Source organism: Lichenostomus cassidix, chromosome 4 (genome assembly GCF_008360975.1).
Source record: "Lichenostomus cassidix isolate B80296 chromosome 4, HeHo_3.0, whole genome shotgun sequence".
Taxonomy (NCBI): Eukaryota; Metazoa; Chordata; class Aves; order Passeriformes; family Meliphagidae; genus Lichenostomus; species Lichenostomus cassidix.
The window spans coordinates 8,067,149-8,093,587 of NC_139484.1; the positions used below are offsets into that span (position 1 = coordinate 8,067,149).

Consider the following 26,439-nt stretch of genomic DNA (forward strand, 5'->3'; position numbering starts at 1 on the left):
TGTCTAACATGCCATGGGCTGGAAGCAGTGAGCCCCAGAACTGGGGATATCGTGCAGCAACAGGGCGCTTTGCTGGGGGTGTGCTAGTGACACCCTGAACCTGCTTAGCAGCCTGGCTTTGGAAAACTGAGCTGTGCCATGAGAAGGTCAGGGACTGGAAATTCTGTAGGGATAGCAGGAAGGGCTGGCAGGGAAAGAAACACCGCACTGAGGAATGTGGTCTTGAGGGGGATTTTTTGAGCCATGGCAGGAAGAGCCAGAACCCAGAAGGCTGTCATGGTGGACTGCTGAAACAAGATAGCATCTTGGAACGCATGGAGCAGGACAGGCTCTGGTATGGACCATGGAGCAGTGTTCCAGCCATGCACTCAGCCTGGAAGGGCAACAACCCAGAGCCAGGAGTGCCAGAGTTGGGGCTGAAGGTGGAACTGCTGCAGAGGCAATGAGTTCATGTTGGGTGACTCCCCTAGCTGCCCAGCACCTCTCATGTCACTCTTCCATGGGGCCTGGCACTGAGCAGCTCCCTGGCAGCCTCTGGGTGAAACCGATCCAGGTCTCGGGTGAAAAGCACAACACCAGACTGGGAATCCAGGACAACTTTCTTTATTGCTACCAGAAGGCTTTCATCAGTACAATGGCTCTGGATACGATACCTTCCTCAGGGCTGTGGAGAGAGCTTACAGTCGGGACAGGGTGTTCTGAGAACAGGGTGTCACATGGAGGAGATGCGTTAAAGGTCTGACTCTTGGTTAGAAGTTACACGAACACAAAATTCGAGGGTCGGGGTGTTCTGTTTGGTTCTGTGGTTGATAATGACATGTGTTCCAAACCTCAGGCATCCACAGCCACCCCAGCACCTCCCCCAGCAGTGCTGGGAAATGTGCAGGGAAAACCAGGCTCTGCACAATTAAAGGGTTACACTGATGGAGAGAACCAAGCCTTGGTGAGAATTCACACTGAGTGCAACATAGCAAGAAAAAAATAGTTTTGGTTCTAGTGATGCAAAACCCAGTAACTGCTTTCTGCGTTGGGAAGGGCAAACTGGTGTAACTGGGAGGAGTCTCTGTGCAAGGCACAGAGCATCTTCACACTCCTGTGTGAATTACTGAAGTGTGGAGCAGCTTGCAAGCATTGGTTTGGGGTTTTTTTTCCTGCCTAATCTTTTGTTTAAATCCAGTTTTTCAATATTACCACATTTAAACACCCAAGTATTAACAAAAGAGGTTTTCTGTTTAGAAGGGCAAAGAAAGCTGTGGTGGAGGTGGGGCAGTACAGAACGCCATGCACGAGACTGGCTGAAAACTAAAAGAGGAGCAAGCAGAAAGGGAGGAAGGAGCAGGTGGGAATGGGACTAGAGAGGCATTAGTTGGCTGGGAAACCTGGAACAGCTCCACAGGGCTGATGGGAGCTCTTGGATGTGGAGAATGGGTTACAACACACAGGAGCAGAAAAAACAGTGGGACTGACAACACTAGAAAGGAACAGGTTTTTGCTACTTTTTTTGTTTGGTTTTTGGGTCTTTTTTTAGATTTTTATACTTTTTTGTGTTTTTAAGTGCTTAAATAGTGGAACTATAATTAGCCGCACAAGAAATAAAATTCAAAAAAGGGTTGGGATTTTTTTTTCCTGGTTTTTTTTTTTGGCTCCCTTCAGTTCAGCCTGACAAGGTACGGCCCCTTCTCGCCCTGCTGAGGACACGGGCTGCCAGGTCCCGTGGTGGCACCCGCAGCTACATGACAGACACCGGCTGCAGAGGCGGGCAAGGGGACACGCTGCCCTCCTGCCGCGAGACGTCGGCGCCGCAAACAGAGCCCATGTTCTCCAGGGCCACTGCCTCCGGAGCCTGGTCCTCGTTGTAGAGGCGCTTGATGCCGTCGTAGAAGTCGTCCACTTCCATCTCTTCCACCTTGCGCTTGGCGGAGCCTGGCTTGCAGCTGCTGCCAGGGGCGGGCGGGCGCGGGTAGAGCGTGGCTGTACCTGTGACGGGCGCTTCTGGCCGGCCGTTGTCCTTGGAGAAACCCGGCCCTGGGACAGAGGAGGGCTGGTGGTGGAACGCTCCTCTGTTACAGGTCACCAGGGTCTGCTGGAGGGGACTGTAGACATATACAGAGTTGGGCAGCAGAGAAGGCTGCAGAGTGGAAAGTTGATGTGCCACGAGCTCCCGGCAGTGGATCAGCTGCGAGCTGTCCATCTGGAGTGGGAAGACAAGCAAAGGTATCGGTGCTGTGGGATCACTGCCAGGCTGAGGAGAGGGCATGGGCTCCCAACCCCCTGGCCACCTCTGTGCCTCACTTCCCAACAATGTGCTGCACGCAGGACTTCCTAAGATACCACAGTGACTTCCTAAGATACACCCCCTGCTCCTTCCTGCCCCGCACGGCAATAGTGGGGAGAAGGAGGCAGAACCTTGAGATAGTAAAACGTTTCACTGGCTGTTTCTAGCAGCCGGGGTGTGTTTCCAGTACCTGTGAGGTTCCCTGTATGCTGGGAAGGAATGGCCAAGCCGCTAACAAGTTGCATTTTTCCCTGCTGTTATTTTCTCCCTGGTGCAGCAAGGACCTGTGTACATCAGAGCACACAGCTCCTCCCTCTGTCACCCAGTGGATGTGGTCAGTGTGAGACCAGGCAGCACTGTCCCAACAGCTGTCCCTCCGGGCACAAGTGGTACAGCAGGCAGCCATCGGCAGCAAGGGATCTGAAAGCCCCGGCTGGCCTGGATTGCTGGAGCACCGAGCAGGTTGCAGCCCTGGTCCCTCCCCACTCCGTGTGCACTGCCCTCCTCACCTGTGCCTTCTGGAGCAGCTCGATGATGAGAGCCAGCCAGTCGGGGAGCAGCTTCTCCAGCTCCAGGCTCACGATGGCCAGAGCCAGCATGGAGCCCTTGAACTGCAGCAGCTGGAAACAGGCCATGCAGTGCAGCAGCTGCTTGGTGAGTGCCACCACATGCTGCGAGGGGCTCGGCGTGGGCAGCAGCGCCAGGAGCTGCGGCCTGCTGGACACCGCCACGGCGTGGAACTGCGGGACACAAGCACATGAGGTAGCTGGCAGCGCCGGTGAGGCTATGGCACACCTTGGGAACAGCTTGGACACACAAGGATCCTCCAGGCTAACCCTGGAGGCAATTTCCACCCCATCGGAAAAAACCTGATGTGTTGAACCCACCAAAACTTGCTGCAGCCTTTCTGGTGGGACCTGCTTGGGCACCAGGCACTAGGGCTCTGCAAAAGGCCTTCCAATCCACCCTTCTCTCTCCAACACACATGTGGCATTCAGGGGTCCTCAACAAACTCCTCAAAAAAAGAGCAAGGATAAAATTCCACAGAGAATGTCAGGACACCTCCTTTGGTCTCCTCTCATGCAGGTATCTGGCTCTTGGCTGTGCAGGTATGCAGCAGGCATGGATCCACACTCATGATCTGCCCTTGAGGCTTTCTCCATGGCTGCCTGGTGTTTACCATAGTAAACATGGTGGTTACCATGCTGCCTGGTGTTTAGCTTTGAGCAAAATCACTGGCAGAGAAAAGTTAGGGGCACGATTTTCAGGAGCTGTGAGTGTGTGGTTTAATACACCCCAGACCAGCCCAAAGGGTCAGATGGCAGGCCCACGTTTTGGATATTGCACTTCAAGAGTGACAGGTCTCTTCTGAAATTCTCTGGCAAGGCATTTTCTTTCAGAAACTACAGGTACAGAAGAATTACAAATATATTGCAAGGTCTTTGCTCCCCTACAGGTAGAATTTTTGTCTAGGTGCTTCTTTACCCATTATTTGCACTGACAGACAGCAGAAAGAACATCAGTAGCCCCTTACTTACAATATGAAGGAAATCCAGTGGTGTTGCCATGTGAAGATCCCAGTTCAGTTTATCCAGGATGATCTTCTCCATTCTGCGAATTTCAGCTGGAGAACAACCGCAAAAGCTATCCCGAGCCAACACTTTCAGTACTGGAATCCTCTGCAAAAGCCAAGGCAAAAAAAAGAAACGAGAAAACCAATAATTAGAGAAATCACACCAGATGCTTCATTCCTGTCCTGGCAAGTGTCAGCCACCACGTGCCAGCAAAGGTAGGGCTAGAAGGGCCCAGGTAGGAAGAACAGTTACCTCATCTTCCTCAATGGTCTTTGCAGCGAGGAAGAAGCAGCTGATTGCAATACAGTTCAGGTACTTGGGACGGGCCTGTGGGACAGGAGAGCAGAAAGGGCTCTGTCAGTGTGATGCAGAAATGATGCCCTGATCCTTCTGCCTGGGAATCCTGAGCCCCAGGGTCTCATTCTGTGGATGAGATCCACATGTCATGGATGTGCACGCTGACCTCTGACTACGCCCTGGCAGTAGCAAGCTATGCCAAGCACAAATCCCTGCTCTGACGTCAGGCAGGGCAGGGACCTGCCAGCCCCGTGATCAGAGTGGGCAGCACTGGAGTGGAAAGAGCTAGGGTTTAGGCACTGCAGCAGAACTGGGAAAGAGAAAATCCTAAGGGGAGCTCAGCCCCTCACAGAAAAGCTTCTCCACCTGCTGCAGCAGAGCTCTGCTCTGAGTGCTGCTGTGGGTCAGAAATGGCATGGGAAGGGAAATGGGAGTTGGAAAAGACTGTCTTTGCCTGGGGAACTGTAACTCAGAAAAACTTAAACAAAAAGCCTTGTGAAATGACCACTTGTAATTTCACACTACAATTCCCAAAACTCTGGCCCATGGATTAGTGAGGGAGAGCTGGTCCCTTCCACATGGTGATGGTTTTTAGGCAAGGTAAGTGGAATGTGGACGGCAAAGGGGCATTTTTTGAGCTTTCTACATGTGATCATCTTGGTAAAGGGCTTCACTCCCACTGTAGTGTAACAGCCACTGGCCATGGCCATCTCCTCCAGAGTGGCTGGGGCTGGGAAAGGTAGAGGCTGTTCCTAAACCCTGGCACAGCTGCAGAGCTGTTAGCAGCTCCTGCCAGCTGGGCCTCCTGCCTGCAGTTGGAGAAGCAGAATGCAAAACGAAGTGAAAATCCTGTGCTGAACCTGAAATCCACTCACAACCTCCACTTCTGCATTCTGGTTGTCCAAGAGATTGAATTCCCTTTGGGCAGGACTGGAACTGGGCCCTGCTGAAGGCTACCCAGTGCTGTGTAGTGAGATACACCAGCAGTGCTGGCTCTGGCTAACAGCCAGTCCCAGCAATTCCAAAGTCTGTTGCTGGGGAAGGGACTGGTGGTGTTCGTAATAAAATCCTACAGAGAAGCCTCTGGTAAAACAACCAGGAGTTCAGCTGCATCAGAGGAATGAGCTTTATGGGAGAGGAAAACTGGGGAGGGAGCACAAAGCCCCTTTCTCCCTTCCTGCTCATTACCCACAGCATGCAGTGGGTTCTGGACTCTTATTCCCCTGCTTTCGGTACAGACTCCTTGGCTGCTCCCACTTGCTGAAAGAAAACCTGCACTTGAGGGCATTGGCTGCTGAGGGATTTAAATCTTTGCCATCTCAGCATTTCAGTAAATCAGCTACTTTGGGTTCTTAAAAATAATAACTTCCATGCCTTGCATAAAAACATGATCAATATTTATTAATATTTAAAGGGTGAGTTAATGAATGATGCCACTTGTGTTCTACCAAACTCTGTCACATGGGAAGGCAAGGGCACAGGCTGGGATTGCATCCTCCAGTTCCCATCTCCTAAGGGATACTGCTTACCCAACACGGTGGTGGTGAGGTGAGACACGTGCAGATGAGACCATGGACTGCTGAGCATGGGATGTAACTGAGCAAATATGGTAAGAAATGAACTTCCAAAGCCTGACTTCACAGCCAGGGATTCCAGGTTGGAGCACAGTTTGTTTGGTCACTTCGAAGGTACAAAGCATGGCCAGAGGGGCAGCAGGTCCCACTTGCAGGAAGCCCAAGTGCTGGTTTTCCCCTCTTTTTTTAAGCCATTTATATGGAGAAACAACCTTAAACCCAGAGGGGCTCATCTATTCCAGCTGGGTTCAGTACAACAGAAGGGCACAACTGCCACATGGACAGCCTACACCTGTGCCTGCTTCCCTTCTTCCCTCCCCCCTCTTGGACATCAGTCCAAGATGGAGTCCATCAGGCCATACAGCAGCTTGGTAGGGAACTACTCCTCCAAAAGCTGTTGTCTGTGTCTCAAACTTCACCCATTTTTCTTCCATTTCCCTACACCAGCCCTCTTGACAGGCCCAAACCTCTCCTCAGTTTTTTTCCCAGCTAGTTTCCTGCTAGCAGGCGCCGCAGCAGTTCTGGGTGGTACAAACAGGAGGAATGCAGCCATGGAGGTGAGCAGGGCCCTTCCATGGTGCTGCTGTCCGAGGGCTGGAGCTGTAGCTGGGAGGCACTGCCCTTGCCTTCCTGAGTCAGCCCAGGCTCAGGGCCCCAAGAGCCCCCAGATGAGGCTCTGGAACCCAGTAGGTGCTGCTGGTGCACATGTGAGCAGGGCAGGGGATTGAGTGCCGGGGGGAAGGAAGTGCTTCCATCTGGCTGTGCTGCTCAGACTACACACACCAACACTGTGGCAGGGTCAGCAAGCTGTTCCCATCTATGGAGCTGCAAATATTTACCTTTACTGCTGCTAAAAACCTGTCCAAGAGGCTGATGGCCAGGGCGAGCGTTTCTGGGTAAAGGTGGAACTGGTACTTGAGCTTGGCCAGCCACTGGATGACTTCATCCCTCTGCCTTGGAGAAATGGCTACATCCTGCAGGAGAGAAAAACAGACTCTTCTTGCACATGGGCTGAGAAAGTCCCAAAGGTTTTACCTCCACAGGAGTCACTCAGCATAGAAACAAAGCCTCCTTTGGAAAGAGGGAGCCTGGAACCAGCCCCAGTCACCACTTTGTTCCTGCAGTCACTTAGCCCATCCCAAAAACCTGCCCTGGAAAAGACAACTTTCCTTACAGCAACCCCAAGCCTCACTCCAGTGTCACTGTAGAGTGGGGAAAAGAGGAAGGGTGACTTGTAGTTTATCACGCACTTACAGGCTCAGCTCCAGAGTAGTTCCCAGATTTTTTTTTTCCTTTTTGTTAACCTCCTCAGAACCATGTGGATGCACAGAAGTGCCCAGCTGGAACAAAACCCCCATTGCCAACAGGGGAGGGGAGGGACCCAGTTGGGGTTTTGTGAGGAAAGGTTTCTTTTCTTCTTCAAATTATGTGGATTTTTTTACCTCAGTACCTGTTAAAGGAAATTGCAAACAGCTGACAAAAGGCTTCAGTGGCTCAGTTAGCTGGGCACATGGGTGAAGCAGCTACATGCAGCTTCACCTGCAGTTTGGGTCTGGTGTTTGGTTTAGGTTTTTGGCCCGTGTCTCTCCCATTGATCTGTTTGGACAACAGCTAAACTTCAACTACATGCACAGCTCAGTCATTGACATTAAATCCTTCCCTTACTTCAGAAATACCTCCAGCTTTTCTACAGCCTTTCACATAAACCAAGGAACTATCTGGTCTCGCTCCAATGGGGATTATCGGGGATGATCAGCTAGGATGTGTCCAGAAGCATGAAAAGCTGGGCTCTAACTGCCCCCAGCAAAGCTGTGAGGGCAAAGCAGCAGGAATTTAGAATAAAACCACCCCAATACTGATACAAAATTAATACTTCCAGCTACATCTACCAGGTAAACACCTACATCTACCTTCCATGGACAGTAACAGCGCCCATGTTCTGCCCTGAGCCCTGGCAGTGCCCCTGTGTCGCCAGCACTGTCTGCTGCTCCAGTTGGGCCTCTACTCTCAGCTGCTACTCAGCTACAGCCTGGATGTTGAATAAAAAGTACCTGCTTTTTTCTCCGCTCCAAGAAACAGTGGTTCTTTCTAAAATCGTGGATGCAATTCTAGGGTGAAATGTGAGCCTCCCTGGAGGCAGGATGGCCCAGGAGCAAATGAACACACCACCCAGCAGGAGAGTTTATTAAATGCTCTGCTAAAGATGTTCTGGACAGTGGGAAGTGACCTGGGGTGTACCTGGGGGTAACAAATGGGAATACTTAAGGAGGGGGTGAAAACTGCATGTGTGGTGCTCCTCCTGGGAGGGCAGGCTCTGCCTCAGCAGCATGAGGGGATTTCAACACCATCACCCCCAGCCCTTCCATGCCTTGCAAATCCCGTTCCTGTTAGATCCCACCAAAACAGGCATCAACTTCCACAGCTCCCAGCGGTGTCTGTCCTGGCTCTGCACTGTTTGCCTGTGCCTGCCGAGGCAAAGCGGTGAGGCCTTCCCCTAAAAACAGCATGGCTGGGAAGGGTAAGACTCACTCTCTGTGCTGCCTGTCATCCTCAGCCACTCCCGAGACCTGTCCTTGGATGTTCCCGCCCTTGGTGAGCAGCCAAAAGGCACCATTTCAGACTCGGGGTGGGCTCTACCAGCAGGGCTGCAACACAGGGAGCAGCAGCTGCACCCGCAGTGCCTGCAGGGCCTGTCCTTGCTGTGTGAAGGGAAATGGTGTTTGACCCAAACCACAGCATAGCTGGGATGTAAAATTAAACCAACCCCAGCCCCAAAGAGCCCATGGGAGGAAGGAACAACTGCAAAGCACCCTCAGCTCGGTGCATGCCCAGCACAAGGAAGGCTCCAAATAAAACTGCCTCCTTAAGAACTACCTGGGGAAGCAAAGGAGGGGAGTCTCCAGCTCTGTTTGGAACCCTACAAAAAGGGTGTCTACTCCAGTCCCTCGATGCAAATGAAGGAGCAGGAGACAGGAGGGCAGAATCCCCTCAGACAGACATGTGAGTTTAAACACCAGGAAAGGTTGTTAGAGCCTAGTTCAGGAGACAGGCAGGAGGAGTGAGAACTGGTCTCCCGCACCTACAAACCCTACTGCTGCTCCCACTTCCATGCAGGACTAGGAGCTTCCCACACAAAGATCAGGCTTTATCCCTCTCCCTCGAAGCTGTCCCTGTGTGACCCTCAGAACACAAATCAGAAAATGCAGCACAGTAAAATTAATTAAGCAGCGAGGTCACTGATCCTTAGTTAATTGAAACTAAAAGCAAAATGAGACACTTTGATGGCTGAAAGTGAGAAAGTCCCTTTGGTGGAAAGCGAAGGTTCCTCTGTGGTGCAGAGGTACTTTCCATATGTCACCCCTGCTCCAGGCAGGAAGACCAGGGGCCACAATTTGGGTGCTCCAGAGTGCAAGCAGTGAGCAAATCATCTGTAGGAATACCCTGAGACTTTTGGAATATGCAGGCTAAAATAAATATCATCTCTGAACTCAAACATGTTTTATTGCTGCCTGATCTACAGAAAACACCTCAGCTGATAATCATCTCCTGAATGTCTGCTGTCCCAGACAGGTATTCTGCTCTTTCCCCCATCTGTTGCTGCCTGGTCCCTATGGGCTCCTGGGCAGTGAGCAGGTGACCCTTATTAGGACTAGAAATAAACTGAGCTCTCCCGATTCCTCCAGAAGTACAGAGAACAGGTGGGGAGACAGAGTGAGCCAGAACAGGAAAGAAAGGAGACATGACACAAGTGATACTCTCGATAAAAATAAACCCAAAACTCTTGGCTCACACCCCTCTCCAGCCACAGTTACTTGGTAACATGCAAAAACCAACCTTTGACCAGTCTTTACAGCTCCATTTCTCAAGCCTTAATCCCAAGAACACTTTTGTGTTTGATTGTTTGTCACTTGCATCTCATATAACCCATGGGGGGAAGGGAAACCAGAAGGGAAAAAAATCCATTCAGAAGCAGGAGGACATTCCAGACTCAGCCCACCTGTTTTTTCAGGCTGAAAAGCCTTTGTGAGATCTGGCTTTGGTATGTTGCACACACCTGGAGCACTGGCCTGCATTTGAAGGAGGGAATGGGAGTTTTTAGACAAGAAGTACAAACAAAATGGAAGAACCATGTACATTAAATCACCAGGAATAAGGCCCCCAAGAGATTCTGCACCCCATCCTAAAAATGGAAAGTCTTCCTGTGTCTCTAACTATGGGTTTCCTTCTTCCTTTCAAAAACCTCAACTGACACATATTTAGCAACTGAGTTTGTTCCGGTTTTAAACACTGGAACCAATAATGTCTCTGGAAGAGTCAAAACGAAGTTTACTACCCAAAAATACCTCCCTAGTGTCTCCAATCAGCTCATTAGATTTCTGCAGATGCACTCAACGTTTTGTCACTGGCAAAGCAGGTGAGTTCATTAAACCTCTGTGCAGCCGGTCCACCCTTGGAGCAGGGAATGGAAAGTTCCACACGCTTTGGGGTGCCAGATCTGATCCACAGAACGATGCAGATTTCCCGATTGCCATGGGAAATAAACAACAGTGTCGTGCAAGGGAGGTTTTACGCTGCTGCAACTGTTTTCAGAAGAAAGCAGTGTATGTTAGGGAATGTGACCTTCTCCCAGATATTACAGAAAATAGGATAATTCAAACTGAATGTCCATGCCTGCATCATCGCCAAAGTGAACACTGAGGGAACACGGGGCAGTTGGACAAGCGGAGTGTCATGAACCACAGGAACAGAGGGAAATGTGTGATTACAGACAGGAGTGTTCTCAGCTGTTCTGTGGCCTCCCAAGTCCGGATTTCCCCCAAGCAGGCAGCTGTGTTTATGCTCTGCTCTCCAGCTGACCTTCCTACATGTCACACTCACACACACACCCAGCTTCCACTCCCAGCTAGTGATTCCTTACTGCTAGAAAACATTTAGTAGCACAGCACTGGTAACGTCAGTGTCTGAGCTGACATGTAGGAAAATAGAAAGAAAAAGGTTACACCAAGACAACAGAGTTTTGGGGATGGAAATTCCAGAAGCAAGGACAAGCAGAGGAGGGATTGCTGGGAAGTCTGCCTGAGGCAGGTGATGGTTTCTGAACCACCAGAACCAACTGCACCAAGGCAGAAAGGCAAGTGCCTCATCCCTGTGAAATTTTCACCCATGAATCTGGTTTGGTTACACTAGACTCCCTACCCTATCTTGTTATCCTGTAATCTTATCTCCCTACATTATAATCACCCCAGCAATACTGCCAGCAGGGAATGACAGGCTGGTTTACCATAAGACAGAGTCTTAAGCTGTATGTGCCTCAAGACAGCCACAGCTACAACACACTCCACACCTCTGACAACCAGATCACTCATTTGGAAACCGAAACGTGGATTAACAAAGCTAATACTGAGGTCTTAAAAAATGTATTTGCTCCTGCCCAACAGCAGCAGCTTCTTGTTTGCCAGACAGAGAAAACAAACACAACAGGGATTAGCTCTGACACAGCTGACTCACCTGAGTGAACGTTTCATGTGGTGCAACAACAGCATGGAATCCTCAGATCCAAAGCCTGGATCCAAGGCCTCAGTGTGGATATTTCAGCCCAAACCAGCAACAAAGGGCCAGAAATTCTGTGACAACATCCTCACGTTTCACATTTTGTTTCAGACAGAACTTTGTGGAGTGCACAGCTGCTTCTGAGTGCTCAGGTGAGACAGACCCTCCTCCCACAGCAGCACAAACCCACTTCAGGCTGGGAGAGGCCATGACAGGCCTGGTCCAACCTCCCTGCGGCACAAGTCAAGAGAGACTTGGGACTACGGAGCCCCTGTGGTCTCTTCCACCCTGAATTTTCCTCCAGTCCTGTGAGAACATTCCTCACTGGAACTGGCCAGTGCCTGGCTCTGCTTCCCCTGACATGAGCTTGCACCCTGCTCCATAAATAGTCCTGCTGGAGTCAGTGGGGTTCTTCCTGGAGCAGGCATCAGATCAATGCTAATGTCATTCGTGAATTCACTAATGTCATCAGTGAATTACTCCAAGAAAATGAAACTGCTTTTAAGGACCATTGCAGAGTTGGTGCCCAGCCAAAACAGGCACTAATAATCCACACAATTTGTAAAATTAATTTAATTAAGACACTGTATGTATGTGCTTTCACAAGCCCAGCAGAGATCTAACCCTGTGTGCTGTGCAGTTTGCTCTGTGTATCCCTCAAATAAAGGGAATCACTTCCTTCGGAGGCCAATTCCCCAGGTCTCAGGAAAAGTAACTGCTCCTGAACACCTCCAGTTGCTCCCATGCCCACTCCCCCAGGACAGGCTCCTGCCTCTGCTAAGATGGATGATGTGAAGGAGAGACATTACCTGATTGGGCTGAATTTTCGGCACATGTGCTTTCCACATTTGAGCTTCCCTAGAGATTGCCATCTCCAGAAGGAGAGACAACCTCTGGCTCTCCAGGGGTCCTGAAAACTTCATGGTAACCCTTGGATCCACCTGCCACCCAGCTGGATACAGCTACCTGCAAAACCAAAGACAGCCTGGTGAAACACTGAGCTGTGCCTCTCCTGGCAAAAGGCAGCACAAAGGGCACTAAAGCTGCAGGAAATGGAACTGTTCCCCCAGACTTGGTGCAGCCTCACTCGGCAGTAACAGCCTGTCAGCAAACCTGTCAATTACAAATGGAAAACAAAGCAGAGACAAGGTTTATATTTTTTTATTTTTTTAAAGACAACAGGTCCACCAGCTGCTCTCAAATGGAGATGATGATCTAATGGAAAAGGTTATTTAGGTAGTTCTAAGACTGCCTGCCATGACTTTGGCTGCAAATTTTTGACACTTTTAGATCACTTAAGCAAAATAATTCAGCACTGAAGGGTAAATCCATGGTAAAGTTATTGAAACTTCCAATTCTTTGCATGAGGTCTTGTGCAATGCCCCAAAGGTGGATATTGGCCAAACGCTAACCAGGCATTTTCACGTGAATAACACAGTCCAGGCTGCGTTTACAGGAAATAAGCAAGGTGCTGACTCCAAGAAAATAAACAGAATTCACAGGGAAAACAATCTGTCATTATAAATAGCAACAAAAACAGCTCTGAACAAATGAAGATCCAAGGTGCTTTCCCAGGGCTAAGGGGAAGCTTAAAGATCAAGACTGATAGAGAACAAATATTTATTCTTTATTCACACAACCTGCATCAGGAATAAAACCACACTCCAGTGCCACTTAGAGCCCACAGCAGGTTTTAGGTGGCAAATAGACGTCAGGGGCCTCTGTCCTGAACAGAAACCCCTTCTGTATTAGATTTTTACAAAACAAATGCTGCTCCACGAACAGGGGAGAGCCTGTACTGGCTTGGCATATCCCTACACAAGGTTCCCAGATGTCATTGGATAGACAGAACACCTTGGAACCAGCAGTCCTGAACTCTGTGGTGTGTCTCTTGTCAGTCCCCAGATGGCGGGTGTGGGCTCAAAAATCCCTATTAAAAGTTCCTCACTGGCCCAGAGGGAGACTGCCTCAGGAAGTGAAACTCCAGAACCTCCAACCACAGCTTATTTACGTGCATTTACTCGATTTTGCATTTCTTTTTTAAACCTGGGGCTGATCCTGAGGACACTCACTGTAAATGGAGCTGAAGGGGAAACAGGGATGCACATTCACAGCATCCCCTCCAGCTCCTTTCCTCGGGGGCTTCATTAGCATCTCATTATCCTCCCATCAGACACCAGTTTTCCCTGTGGCCAGACTGGTTCCCAAAGGCTGTATCCCTCACCATCACCATCTCAGACCACAGCTGGAGAAGATGGCTAAGGTATGCCTGAGCACTGCACCAGGTGGAATGTGGCAGGGGTAGGACCAGACCCATGGAGAGAGGCCAAAGCTGGAGACCAGTGCTGAGAGCCAGGAGACCCAGAGTTGCTCGCTCCATGCTCATCAGGAAAAAAGCAGGAGCTATATTTAGCCCAACCATGTCTCCTAATATGAAATATTGATGGTCCTTCCTTGGTTTAGCAGGAAAGAGAGAGTAACTAGCCAACCCCCAAATCACTGGAGACACCACCAAAATGGGAAAAATTTCAGGCTGTTTTCTGTTGTGACTGATAAACATTCCCACCATGTTTACAACACAAATGGGTTTCACAGGCCTCTGGAACCAGAAAAGAGCTTTTAGCTACCCTGATCCCCTCTGAGGTTGTCCTTGTGCTGCCTGGGCTGGTCAGTGGCCCCAGCAGAGAGCTCGGGATGTCTCTGGAGCCCCATGACATACACAGGGCCCTGCAAGGGTCATTTTCAGTGAGCGCTGCTGCCAACTGCTCTCCAGTTGCCAAGGGCAAAAGAGAGGGGAAAATAACCTTTCCTTCTGAACTAGGGACATAATTCAATTGAGGGCTGAGGCACAATAACCTTTAAAAGGGAAAAAAGAAGAGGAATGACGCGCTTGAAAGTTTCCCTTGGAGCAACAGTGGTGCGCAGTTTTCCAGCACAGAGAGCACAGCCAGGCGACTGGCCAAGCACCCTGGGGCTGAATCCAGTTTGCATCTACATTTACATAGCTCTCCATCAGATAAAGGCATGCCACTGGAAAAAAACGCCAGCAGGATTGTGTGCAGGCTTCCCAACACACAAGGGAGCCAAGGTAGAGCAGGCTCTGAGAGGATGAGAAACGGGGAGGGGGGGCTGGCACAGCTTCCCAAAATCCAGCACAGGGAGGTCCATGGACTCTCTTCTCTGCTCAGTCAGGATGAGAACACCTGAGCAGTCCAGAAAAGTGACAGCAGCACTACAGATGCCTGTCGGTGTGGCAGCAGCTCTCAGAGAACAGCAGGGCCAGCAGGAGGGCCGAGCCTGCCCCCACACCAAGCATTTGCTCCAGCCAAAAACCTGCTGTTTTTCTGCAACTCAGCCCGAGTCACACACAGCTGAAAGAGCTGCCCAAGCTGGGACAGTCACCATGAACTAACTCACCCCAGCTTTTTGCCTCTTTCCCTGATTTAAAATTAAACTTTAGCTCTAGGGTGCTGGCTTTTTGGTTTAGTTTTTCTTTTCCCCCTGTGGTCACTTTAGGAGTTTTTAAACCACTGCTGAAACAGTTCCTAGAGTTCCTAATCTTCACTGGAAGGTCAACTGACTTTGCTGAAACCCCCTCAAAGAACATTTGAGGAGTTAATAAAGGAGAAGTGAGCCCAGTCAAGGCACTGGCTTTGACGTCTCCTGTGAGGAGCTGCAAGTCAGATCTTGCTCTGAAATTAGAGAGTCAAAACCTTGGTGTGAGGTTTTCACTTATGAGAGGCATTAAAAATCACCTGCTTATCCAAGAAAAATACCCTGAGCAGCTCCATAAAATAAAGACCTCTCATCTCATAAAGATCTCTCTTTGGTCCAAGTTTATAACTACCTTGACTTAAAGAAATACTTTTCAGTTTTCCTGAAGAAATTTTAGGCTGCAAAGTGCTGCAGGCTACAGTTTCCAAAAGCAATTTCTGCAGGAATTGGGGCAGATGACTCCCTGGCCAGAAACACTTCATGGCTTGGGGGAGGTGCATTTGTGTATGATGCAAAATAGGAAGTTTTTTATTTTTAGGCTTTGTAATCATTTGCAGTGACTACAAAAAGTGCCTTCTGCACACAGAAGATGCTGTTCCAGCAATGTAGTATCCACTAACAGGACAAGCTCCTAACACAGCTCCTGATTTTCCTGCCTCCACTTGCAATTTAACTGTCCACATACAACTGCACTGCAAACAGGATCACTGAAATAATTCAGGGCTCTAACAAAAACCCCTTTGGTTTTGATTGTGGTTTGTTTTCTGTTTGCTTGGAGCGAGGGGGGGGTGTTTGTTTGTTTGTTTGCTTGCTTTTTTAACACAGCTCATTTTGTAAACAATTAACAAGATTTCTAGGACTACAGACAGCCCAAACCCCACTATCTTTGTTTTGCACATCAATCCAGGTAGGTATTCTGAACAAGGGGGGGTAATTCCAGTAGAGCTGAACCACCACACCAATTTCTGCAGACCTTTTAAGTATTTTCAGGGACCAGCAGCCAAATCTGCTTTGGCTTTAGCAAGCAATAATAAAATGTTACAGATGACCTGAAAACAGATTTTTCTGGGCAGTGGGGGGAAGGCAAAGCAGAAGGAAGAGAGGAGGAGACCAAATTCCTCAGAGCTCCAGCCAGCCATCTGTGATTTCAAAGGATCCAAGCCTTCTGCTAGCAGAAATGTCTAACTGCAAGTTGTGATTAGAAATTTCAAAGCTGTGGGCAGGGGCTGGGATGGATGTTAATTTTAGTACCTGGGGCTTTCTCTTAGCTTAACTCTTTCCTCACCCCCAGCAGTGAAACCATCTGGAACTCTGTGCGAGACAGAGGGAAATGCCAAAGCACAGCCTCATGTGACAGCAATAAACGAGCAGATGGCCAGTGTGGGTTCAAATCAACTGGTTTGGGTTGTACAAAATAAATGGCCAATAGAAATAGCTTGACGGTGTCGTGAGACAATACGTGATTTTTCAAGCTAAATGGCTGGGAAAAATATGGTTGGGAATGTAATTTCAAATGTTAACATCTGAATAAGCAAGTCTGAAGCAACAAACTGATTTCTGGTCAAATAAAAGTAAAATTACAAATTTCCCCGTGGGAAATGCATTAGTATGAGACCTAAGGGTCTGCAGGTGATCTCATACCTTTAACCAGCAGCACGCCTGAGTTGTGGCTAAGCCTAAATTCGGAAAGAGGCAATTTTCTGGAGGCTGGGAGAGGAAGAGGGCCTGTGCCATTTGTCTGTGTGACTCACCCTGAGCTGCCTCCCACAACCTGCTACAAAGGCAAGTCTGTGAGGTATTTTGGCAGCATTCTTCAGGCAGGCTCATGTACATCACACACTCGCCACTTCTTTTCCTCCAACCAGGTTTTTCCCGGGAGTGCAAATAAAGCTGACCTCATTTTAGTGCCGGTTTTCCAAATGCATGAATTTTTCCAAACATTTTAAAGGAACCAGCCAGCAAAACCACAGGTCAGAAAGGGAATGCAGAGGGGTGTTTTGATGGGAGGGAAGGGAGGAGCTTTTATGTCTGTTTTGAAACAGAAATCCCAGGGTCCATTTAGTAGCTAGGAAGGAGGAGCCCTCTGGAAAGGGCTGCTCCATAAACTGGAGCAGTTCTAAGAGATGTCTGCTGTCCTTCACTCCCCCAGCCTCGTGACTGACACCACAAGTTTGCTGTTTACAGGAAACTTAAATAATATTTTCCAAAGTAGGGACTTTTACAAAACAAGGTAGAAGACGAACTCCTGACTGAACTTTCAGACAATGTCACTAAGTTTCCCTCCTGGCAAGATGGGAATGCTTCCAGACCCATGCCCACCCCACTCCCTGTTCTAGTGGCTCTGGTAGGAAATGCCAGAGGAGGAGGAGGTTTGCATATCCTTTTTATCTGGCAACTGCCAAGATGAGTCCATTCAAGCAGCCTTTGCCCAGAAAGGCCTTTGGTCAGTAACGGCTTAAATATTCCATGCCACAGGTTCCCAGTTGTGCAAACAGACTGTTTTAATCACAGCTCCTTTCCCTGCTGGGGCAGCAACAGACCAAGCAAACTGTGGATGAAGGGAAACTCAGGATTCAGCCCTAGGAGAACAGCTCCAGCTGCACAATGTATGTGTTGATACAAAGATGAGAAGAAACTCAACATACTTTCATGAGTTGTGCACCGAGATCTTGGCTTATTTGAATCTAAAAATCAGTGGAGGATAAAAATTCCTCACATTTATTAAAACCAGCCAGGGGCCTGATGTCAGTAGAAATGGGCCCTGCTATCGTTTGGCAGCATATCCCAAGACTCAGGAACAAGTCAGGAGAGTGAGCCTTTACTGTGTGCACTGAGGTGTCATGTCAAGGACAGTCAGCCCTTGCCTTGGACAATCACAGTGGTCACATGACAAAAAAATGGTGCCATCTCCTTGTTCAGAACTGAAGCACCAGACAGAAGAAAGCAAAGAGAAATGAGAATTTGCTGAAAGCACCCCCATTATTTCTATGCTTTTTGCAATGCAAATGACAGATAAATCCAAGACAGGAGTGCCTGAGCCCTGTACAAGTTCCCTGTACACCACTGGCAGAGGAATGAGCAGCCCCCAGAGGCAACTGACCAAGGTTTGCACAGCAGCCTCTGGGTTCTGCTTTGGGAGCTTCTGGATCTTCTGCAGACAAGGTCCAGGACTACTAGGGAACACCTGTGCACCTCAGAGGAACTTGAGGGTGCTGCTGTGGCTGAGCCACCAAGCCAGGGGACTGAGGGATCCCCAGCAGCTTGTAACAAGCATCACCAGCTGTCCCTAATTCGGGAGAGCCAAGCTCCCACTCAGCAGCACCTGGGCAAAGTCTATGTAAGAGGCAGCTCAAGGTAGTAGAACCTTTCGCCAGAGCTCATGTAGAAAGGAGCTGCTGTGAAGGGAGACTCTGGCAGACGTGCTGCAGTACAACCAGTCTCATGTGGTGGCACACCATACGGCAATCTGCCCTGCAGGGAGTGCCCAGCACCTTGGTTCTGCAGAAGGTTTGGTTGTCTTGGAGGAGCTGTGGTCCCCAATGAAGGACTTTTAGGAGGAAGAGAGCAGGCTGCAGAACCAAGTTTTATGGGAGATGAACATGATTTTCTCTGGGATTCTTCAGCTTGAAGGGCCTCGGCCTCCATCCCCAACAGAGAAGCAGGCAGTGCCCACCTCCACCATCAAGGTATGTGAAGTGTCTGGGGAGATGGGGAAAGGTGGAAGCAGGTGATTTCTGGCACTAAAAGGAAAGCTTCTGCCCCACCTCAAGGCTTATAGCTACAAAATAGGCTCAAAGGATGTGGGGTGAGAAGACAAGAAGGCATCACAAAAATAACAAATGAGGCTAAGTGGGGTCACTTCCAGCATTTGCATGTAAGCAGGGACACAACTATGAGGTTGCATTATGGAGAAATCCCTCCCACTCTTTCTGCTAGATAAGCCCATTGTGGTGCTTCCCTGAGGTGTGTGTATGCTCATGAACACTGTGTGGAGAGGTAACATGGAGAAGTGTGAGCAGGTGAAAGAATAGGGTGTTGGATCACAGATGAGGTGGGATGGCTCCCATGAGCTGGGGGTGCTGCAGTGGAGGGATACAGGCTCTACTGGAAAGAGGAGATGCTGGGGTCTTGGTCCCTGTGGGGGACTCTCAATGACTCTGACGTGCAGGCAGAACAGTGTGGTACAGCATAAGGAATCCAGGAGGATCACGGAGAGAGGAGCTCCACTGGAGCTCACCCTCTCCTACAAGGAGGGGCTTGTTGGGACATGTGAGTGCCAGAGGCTGCCTTGGCTGCAGTGACCATTGGATAGTAGAGGCAGCTGGGGAGGTTAGAGAAAAGCCAAAGCCCAGCTGGAATTGACTCTGGTAGGGTATGGGGCAGACATAAGGGGCTTGAGTTAAGTACTCGGGTAGCAAGAGAAAGGCCAGTGACAATCTGAGCAGACTCCTGGCTGGAAGTAGGGTCTGGATAAGCAGACAGTGAGGTGGATTAAAAAGTGGCTGAATGACTGTGTCCAGAAGGTGGTAATCAGTGACATCAAGGACATTTCTTTACTTTGACAGAAGCAATAGAGCTTTGGAAGCCTTGCTCAGAGAGGCTGTGGAATTTCCATCCTTGGAGACACTGAAAAGGCATTTGGACATGGTACAGGGGAACTGCTTTTCAGTGGCGCTGCTTGAGCAGGAGTCTTGGACAAGTAGACCTTCAGAGATGCTTTCCAGCCTCAAGCACTCTGGGATCTCAAGGGCTATAGGTTCAAAGCAGCCCAGCTCTAAGGGCCCAGTGCAGCTTGTCTGTTCTTCAGACAGCAGGAAGACATTAAATTTAAAAAAAAAAGGGGCAAGGCAAACCAAAGCTGGCATTATGTAATGTCTCACTGGTAGTCTCCTGAAAGCAACACATGCAGAGCATGATTCACTTCTCCCATCACCAATATAACTTGGTATAAATCAACAGCCACTTGAAGCAAGTCACTCTGAGGAAAACCAAGCCCACCAAGTATGCGGGACAGCAGTAATTTCATAAAATAGGGCCACAGGTTTTCAAGCTCATAAAAACTAACTCTCTACAGGCAAGGGCCAACAGGCATTCAGAATTTAAAGCATCATGCACCACCTTTTGAGTAATATAATCCCCTGAAACCAAATAAACACAATGCCTCTGTGGATAAAAAGAGAGAGACAGGATTCAGCAGTACCTCTTTTTGTCTTTCGGCAAAAAGAGTTAGTCATTAACATCAATGAACAGCAATAAAACCAAACAAGTTTATACCCAGTTCAACACCCACATCCAAAAAATGTCTGATTACAATGGCTAGATTCCTCTTGACTACAACAAAAGAGAATTTTGTCTGAAAGCATAAGTGCTCACCAAGGCCAATATTTTGCTTTGTAGATTCTGATTGGCTTCAGGATAAATTAGTGATTACAGCTAATATCAGGATACAATGTGAGGCAGTAAAAAGAGATAATTATGAGGAAATGAGGAATTATCTGCTGTTGAAACAATAGATCAATTATGAGGTACAGCACAGTAGCTGCAGAGCAGCATTCTTGTGCTCTGAGGGTACTGCCTCCTCTTTCTCATCAACCAAAGAGAACCCACAGTTATAAAGCTTAATTATCCTCCAGGAGCTCGAGCTTGCTGACTAATTAGCCTCTTGTTGAGACAATACAGAAAAGGATGTAATTCCAATTGTCCGCAAAAATAGCATGGCACAGGCACAGTCCTGGCTCTTCCCTGTGTGTTCATCTCTCCTGTCCTACCAGTATGAATGTAAAAGCCTGGATATCCTCAGTTCTGGACAATGTAAAAACAGTCCTTAGCCTAAAATAAACACAGGCATGGGAACTCTGAGAGGTGGGGGTATGGGTAAAGGGGAAGGAAGCAGAGTGTCTGAGGCAGTCTGCAACAGCAGCTGGAGTGCTCCTGCTGCTGCTTCCACAGCTGAGTAGTGTGAATCCCCCATGGCTCCTGTCACTGCCAGCACGGACACACTTGCAGGGCTCTCACTAATGGAGGCTAGGCTTAGTTTGATGGTTTGGCTGCGTGGCTGCAGTTAAGAGCATATCAATACCAAGATTTACAGTCAAAATTATTAAAAAAGGTAAAGGTTGAAGATTTTAGGAGCCACATTCTTGTCTAACAGACCACTGTAGCCAAGTCACCCCAGCTGAGAAACTGTGTGCAGTGAAAAAACACCAAAAAAGTACAAAAGCCTCTGGCAGATGGGTTCATCCAGCAGCTCCCATCACCCTGGTAAAGATGTTTGGTGTCTGGGCTGGTGAACAATGTGGATTATCTGCAGTAACACATTATTTATGAGTGAGCTTTTAGAGGGGTTTATGGCACAGCAAGTGCAAATACCCACTGTGGTTAATAAATGAGTGTAGATAATATTTGCAGTCAGCAGACAGGAAGGGAGAATGTCTGACCACATCTGCTTTGTACAGAGTGTGGAGACACCTGAGATTTCCTTCCATCTCAATGACTTCACTGTGCTTTTTTAGCTTTTGAAAATAGCTATTATTGTGCTATATCCTCAAAAAAACTATTCTCAATGAAGCAGAATCCCCCTTGAAATGCACCTCCTTGATGGCCAGCCTGGCTTTTCTGCTGCTTCATTGGAGTGTCCTGGTGCCAAGTTCTTTGGTCAGGACCTCCTTGGGCCCCACGAAGTCAATGGGAGCAAAGGAAAAAAGGCATCTGCAGGCAGGTTCCTGCACAAGTCAGCTCTGGGCACACGTTCTACATATTGCAGGACAGGAATTCAGATCCCACAGCCATGTTTCACTCCAGCTGGAGATGCAGGTCTTCACTCACAGTCTGGCCCATGCTCAGGCAATAGAGTCCTAAGGGTTATCATTTGGCAGTCAAATTATTATAGTTTTCCTGAGGCCACTGGTCCTGCCTGACTTTTTAAAAATCTCTCCATGTGAAATAAACTGCAGATGTTTTATCTATCCCTGCCATCACCCAGTTCAAATGGATCATTTACATCAGCGTGACGCTAAACTTTATTTCCTAAATATAAAAAGTGCCTCATAAAAACACAAAGATTAGACCTGTGAATACAAATGTTCCCAAAAAGCCAGTTCAGCACGAGGTCAAGACTAGTTACTGCTTTAGCCATTGGATGGCTGCAGCTGTGCAAGGGAAAGCCTCTTCCAGCAGGCCCTGAGGGAAGGCACCTTCCACCACAGGGACACTGCTGGAGGTCTCATTTCAGTCCCTGCATGAGGAATGCTAAAAGGCAGGTGAGCACAGAAAGGCTGAGAATGGAAAATGAAAGAGACTAATTACAGGGGAGATACTTGAAGCTTTAAAAAGCTCTAAACACTTGGTCCACCAAAAAGCTTCTCCCAGGGCAGTGACACAAGCAAAGACATTTGCATTTAACAGCCTCCTGCATGGACTGCTGCCTGATTAAATTGGTAAATGTATGTACATATTACTGGAACCACCTGAAAATGGGAAAAAAAAACTTATTTGCTCATAAATGTTGACTGCATCGAAGTGTTAGTCTCAGATGGAAGACACAGCTCTGGAAACAGGCAAACACAGCTCCCAAAACCCAACCAGAGAAAGGCCCCAGAGTTCCTGCTCACCACAGGCTCTCACCAGCACGGGCTGCAGCCCTGTGACAAACGTGGAACCATGGGGAAGCCTGGCCCTGGCTGGCATCCACCAGGAAGGATCTTTTGTGGACAGGATCTGGACAGACCAGAGGCAGTTATCAGTATTTTTAAGTAGGGTCCAAGACCAAATAAAGGGCAGGACTTGGGAATATAGAACAAACACAGTAAAAGCAGCAGCTAAGGTCACTTCTGCCACATCAAACTGTACGTAAGTTCTCCACAGGGCTGAAGGATAATTAAAAGTGTGTGTGTGTGTGTGTCCATATACACCCCCCCCCATGTGAAAGTTCAGGTCTTGCTGGGAAGAAGCCAAAAAATCAGCTTCCCACATGCCACGCCAAGGTTTGTGTAGGCACTGATGAGAACGAGCCCTCCCCCTGCCCTACAAGCCAGCCAAACTACTTGAAAACCAAATCAGAATCATTTGCAGGGATCCAAAATCCAACCCTCAAGACAAGGAAAAAATGCTGTGATTTGCTTTCTGAGAGACAGCCTCACCTTACCTGACCTGGGCTCCAGGTGCACCTACAGTGGGGCAGAGGTGGGGGGCACAGCTGCCACCCCTGCTGGGAAAACGGAGATGCTCCCCTTTCCCAAGGGTGTCATGCAGCACTTGTATCTTGTTCAGTTTAAACACTGCAGTTAATTTAGAAAATCTCACCCTTCTGTCTTAAAAGGGGGCTGTGCCATGTACATGCTCTTGCAGCACACCACAGAAAGAAACATCTGAGAGCAGACAAAGGCAAATGCTGAAATAATTTCGTAAATTCAGGCTTCAGTCAGTCTGCCTTCTAACACCCTTACTATTAGGAGTGGTAAAATGAGGATTGTTCATTTTTCCCTCCTTCACAGGGTCAAAAGTGGAGGACAGGAGAACAGATTTTTCTGTGTTCAATCCAGAAGTTTTCAGGAGAATTTTTTTTTTCACTCTGCTTTCTACCGTAGCCACAAAATCCCAGAGCAGACTCGCTCCTTTCAGTTCACCCCTTTGGAGATGGATTTACAGAACACAATGCTGCTCTTCCTTCAAGGAAACTTCTTCCATCGCAGACAGAAGGGCTAAGAAGGAAGAAGGGAGAGAGCACAGCCCATCTCTGCAAATGAAATACACGAATACAAGAGAACAAAACCCAAAACCAGGAGGCCTACAGGGAAGCTGGACAGAGACTCTTCTTCAGGTATTGCAGACATGGGACAAGGAGTAATGGGTACGAATTGAAAGACGGGAAACTTAGGTTATGTATTCGGAAGTAATTCTTCACTATGAGGATGGTGAGACACTAGAACAGGTTGGCGAAAGGAGGCTGTGGATGCCCCAACCCTGGAAGTGTTCCAAGCCGGGTTGGATGAGGCTTGGAAGAGCCTGGTCACCTGTAGGTGTCCTGCCCACGGCACAGGGATTGGGACCACTTGATCTTTCAGGTGCATTCCAACCCGTTAACACTCCATGACTGCAAATCCCACGCGTCGCGCTGTGACCAGAAAGTCACACCTGGGGCACAGATGCGCCGCTAAGCCCCTGGATGGGGCGGCGGGGGGATCAAGGCGGAGGGGCGGGATAGGGACCAGCGCCAGCACCGCCGGGCACCGCACCCGCCCGGGCACACAAAGCACCGCTCGCAGGATGCTTCGCGCGCGTTTATTTTGCGCGTGTGTAATTACAGCGTTGCTAATGGCAGCGCTGCACCGCGCACCCCCTCCCAGCCGCCACCCGCCGTCCCCTCCCGGCTCTCACCTCCCCTGCGCGGCGGCGGGGTGCCCGGCGGGGCCCGGCCATCAGCACCCCATGGCGGGGCGGCAGCGCCGGGGCTCCTCGGCGGCGCTTCAGCACCGTGCGGGGCACATGCCCGGGGCGGCGGCGGCGGCGGTGGCCGGCGGGCTCCTCATGTCGCCATGACGGGGGAAAGAAGGGTGAGGGGGAGTCTAAGGGGGGTAAGGGGGGTAGGCGGGCCGCCGCCGCCGCCGCGCGGGAGGGAGGGAAGGAAGGGGGGTTAAATGAAAATAAAATAAAATAAAAATGAAAAGGGAGGGGAGGGGAACGAGAGGCAGCCCGCAGCCAGCCGCTTCCCGGGGGGATCGGGGAGGGGAGGGGGGGAAAGAAAGAAAGAAGCGCCGGGGAGGCGGTGCGAGCGCGCCTCAGCGCCGATCCACCGCGCCTCAGCGCCGCCGGCAGCGCACAAAGCCCCGCGCCAGCGGTGCGAACGGCCGGCCGTGGCGGGAGGCGGCTCTCCCTTCCCCGTTCTCCCCTCCCGCTTCACCCCTCCCGGTTGTGCCCCCGGCCCGGTGGCTGTGAGGGGCAGCGGGAGGGCGGGGGGAGAGAACGGGGGACTCTTTTCCCTGGCGGAAGAATCGCGCGGCAGTGTCGAATGGCGGAACGGGGCTCCGTGCGCGTGCGCGGGAATCTGTGCGCGTGCGCAGCCCCGTGAGGGCGTTGGGGGGGCGCGGGCAGGCCGGGAGGGATGGTGGTGAGAGTTGCGTTCAAAACGCTCGCGAAGCCGTCAGATAAGGTGGTTTTTTGTAAATTAATTGTGAATGAGCCCTTTGTCGTGCCGATCCTCGGCAAAAGCGTCATGTTCTCCCTGTTCCCTGCACATCTTATGTCTCTCAGGCTGTGTGTGTTGGGGCTGGAGCAGAGCTCCCTGTGTTATCCTGGTGATCCCTTATTTACTGCCCTGCAAAATGTAAACACGGATTTGCCCTGGGCTTTATTTACTTCCTTAGGCCTTTCCCCGGCACAAAGGCCTGCAGCACTGTCCTTTTCCGTGTCGTTTCCAGGCTGTGTCTGGCATTCCCACTGACAGCACAAGATGCCTGAAGTGCCATGGAAGCTGAGCTGCTGTCTCACAGCTCCGTTTATTCCTTGAGAACTGGACAAGCTCTTGAGCGACTAAATTCTTTTGTAACCCGAGACTTTTTTATTTGGGGTTGTGTTACAATACTGTAGGGCAAAGACCAGGAAAAGAATAAATCCTTGGCATGCAAGTTCTGGCAGAGTGATGAGTGTCAGAATCTTGCCGCACCACCAGAGGTTGAAATGAAGAGATAAAAGCAAGAAGTTCAGAGCAGAGGCAAATTGTTTCCTTTAAACTCCTTCCAGTAGCTGTAGTTATTGGCTGTTCAGACAGCACACAAAGGAGGATTTCCTCCGGAGATAATAAGCACAATGACATAAATCATAGAGAGAACACAGATTTTTTTTTTTCCTATTCGTTTTGCAGCAAATTAACCCTGAATCAGTTTGCTAAAAATTCATCCATCGCAAGCCTTTTTTAACCCTTTCCCTAGTAACATACAAGAGTGAAATGAAAGGCTATTTTTGCTGCAGCAACTCCCCTATGCACAGGCTGAACTGTTCCTCACATCCAGCCCTGCCGTGTGTTGCTCCTTTCTGTATTCATTACTTTTTATCTTGAAACAGAGTATGACTTTTAGAACTGAGAAGGTGCAGAGAAGGGCAAGTCCTGCTGGCATTTTATCTCGCTTTCACAATTCCATTCTAATTCTTCTGAGGCTCATTGCCTAAGAGTCACTGTTTAAGAAGTCTGCAAAGCTGTGGCAGTTTTCCAAAATCCCACTGGTACTTTGTGGCAGTGCCCATAACCCAGGGATTTAGAGGCACTGCTGGGAAGGAGGTGGAGGCAGCCAACAAGAGCTCCATGTGTTTGGGCCTGTTTTGCAGGGAGAGATGGAAAGACACAATATGGCTTCATGCTGACAAGAAAGGGCAGGGTTAGATGGTATATTAGAGAGAAAATCTTCCCTGGGAGGGTGCTGAGGCACTGGCAGAGGTTGCCCAGGGAAGCTGTGGCTGCCCCACCCCTGGAAGTGTCCAAGGCCAGGTTGGATGGGGCTTGGAGGAACCTGGGATAGTGGAAGGTGTCCCTGCCTGTGGCAGGGGGTAGAGCTGGAGTGATCTTTAAGGTCCCCTCCAGCCCAAACGGTTCTATGATTTCAGGTATCCTTACAGCAGATATTTCTATCTGTGTTGTTTAAAAGCCCTTCAGAGGAAAAAACAGATGGTCTCGTGGTCTTGG

The 26,439-nt window shown here is 49.5% G+C and overlaps 1 protein-coding gene across 2 annotated transcripts; it reads right to left on the bottom strand.

Annotated features, from left to right (window-relative positions):
- Positions 1-587: 587 nt before the first annotated feature.
- Positions 588-24,742, bottom strand: CCNI (cyclin I). Of its 2 annotated transcripts, XM_085057770.1 has the most exons (7): positions 24,141-24,737; positions 12,080-12,236; positions 6,560-6,694; positions 4,102-4,176; positions 3,814-3,954; positions 2,785-3,015; positions 588-2,191 (listed from the first exon to the last, which is right to left on the bottom strand). In XM_085057770.1, the coding sequence occupies exons 2-7, from the start codon at positions 12,191-12,193 to the stop codon at positions 1,730-1,732; spliced, it is 1,158 nt and encodes a 385-aa protein (XP_084913896.1). In that variant the 5' UTR covers positions 12,194-12,236; positions 24,141-24,737; the 3' UTR covers positions 588-1,729. The 2 variants fall into 2 exon arrangements, with proteins under 2 accessions (XP_084913896.1, XP_084913897.1); XM_085057771.1 differs by lacking the exon at positions 12,080-12,236 and having other exon boundaries at positions 24,141-24,742.
- Between the last annotated feature and the right edge of the window lie 1,697 nt (positions 24,743-26,439).

Bases quoted from the DNA above. Each gene is read 5' to 3' on its own strand.
- CCNI (XM_085057770.1), bottom strand. From the start codon at position 12,193: ATGAAGTTTTCAGGACCCCTGGAGAGCCAGAGGTTGTCTCTCCTTCTG. The intron at 3,016-3,813 runs GTAAGTAAGGGG...TGTGTCCCGCAG, and splicing joins CACTGGATTTCCTTCATATT to TTCCACGCCGTGGCGGTGTC. The intron at 2,192-2,784 runs GTGAGGAGGGCA...TTCCCACTCCAG, and splicing joins AGCTGCTCCAGAAGGCACAG to ATGGACAGCTCGCAGCTGAT.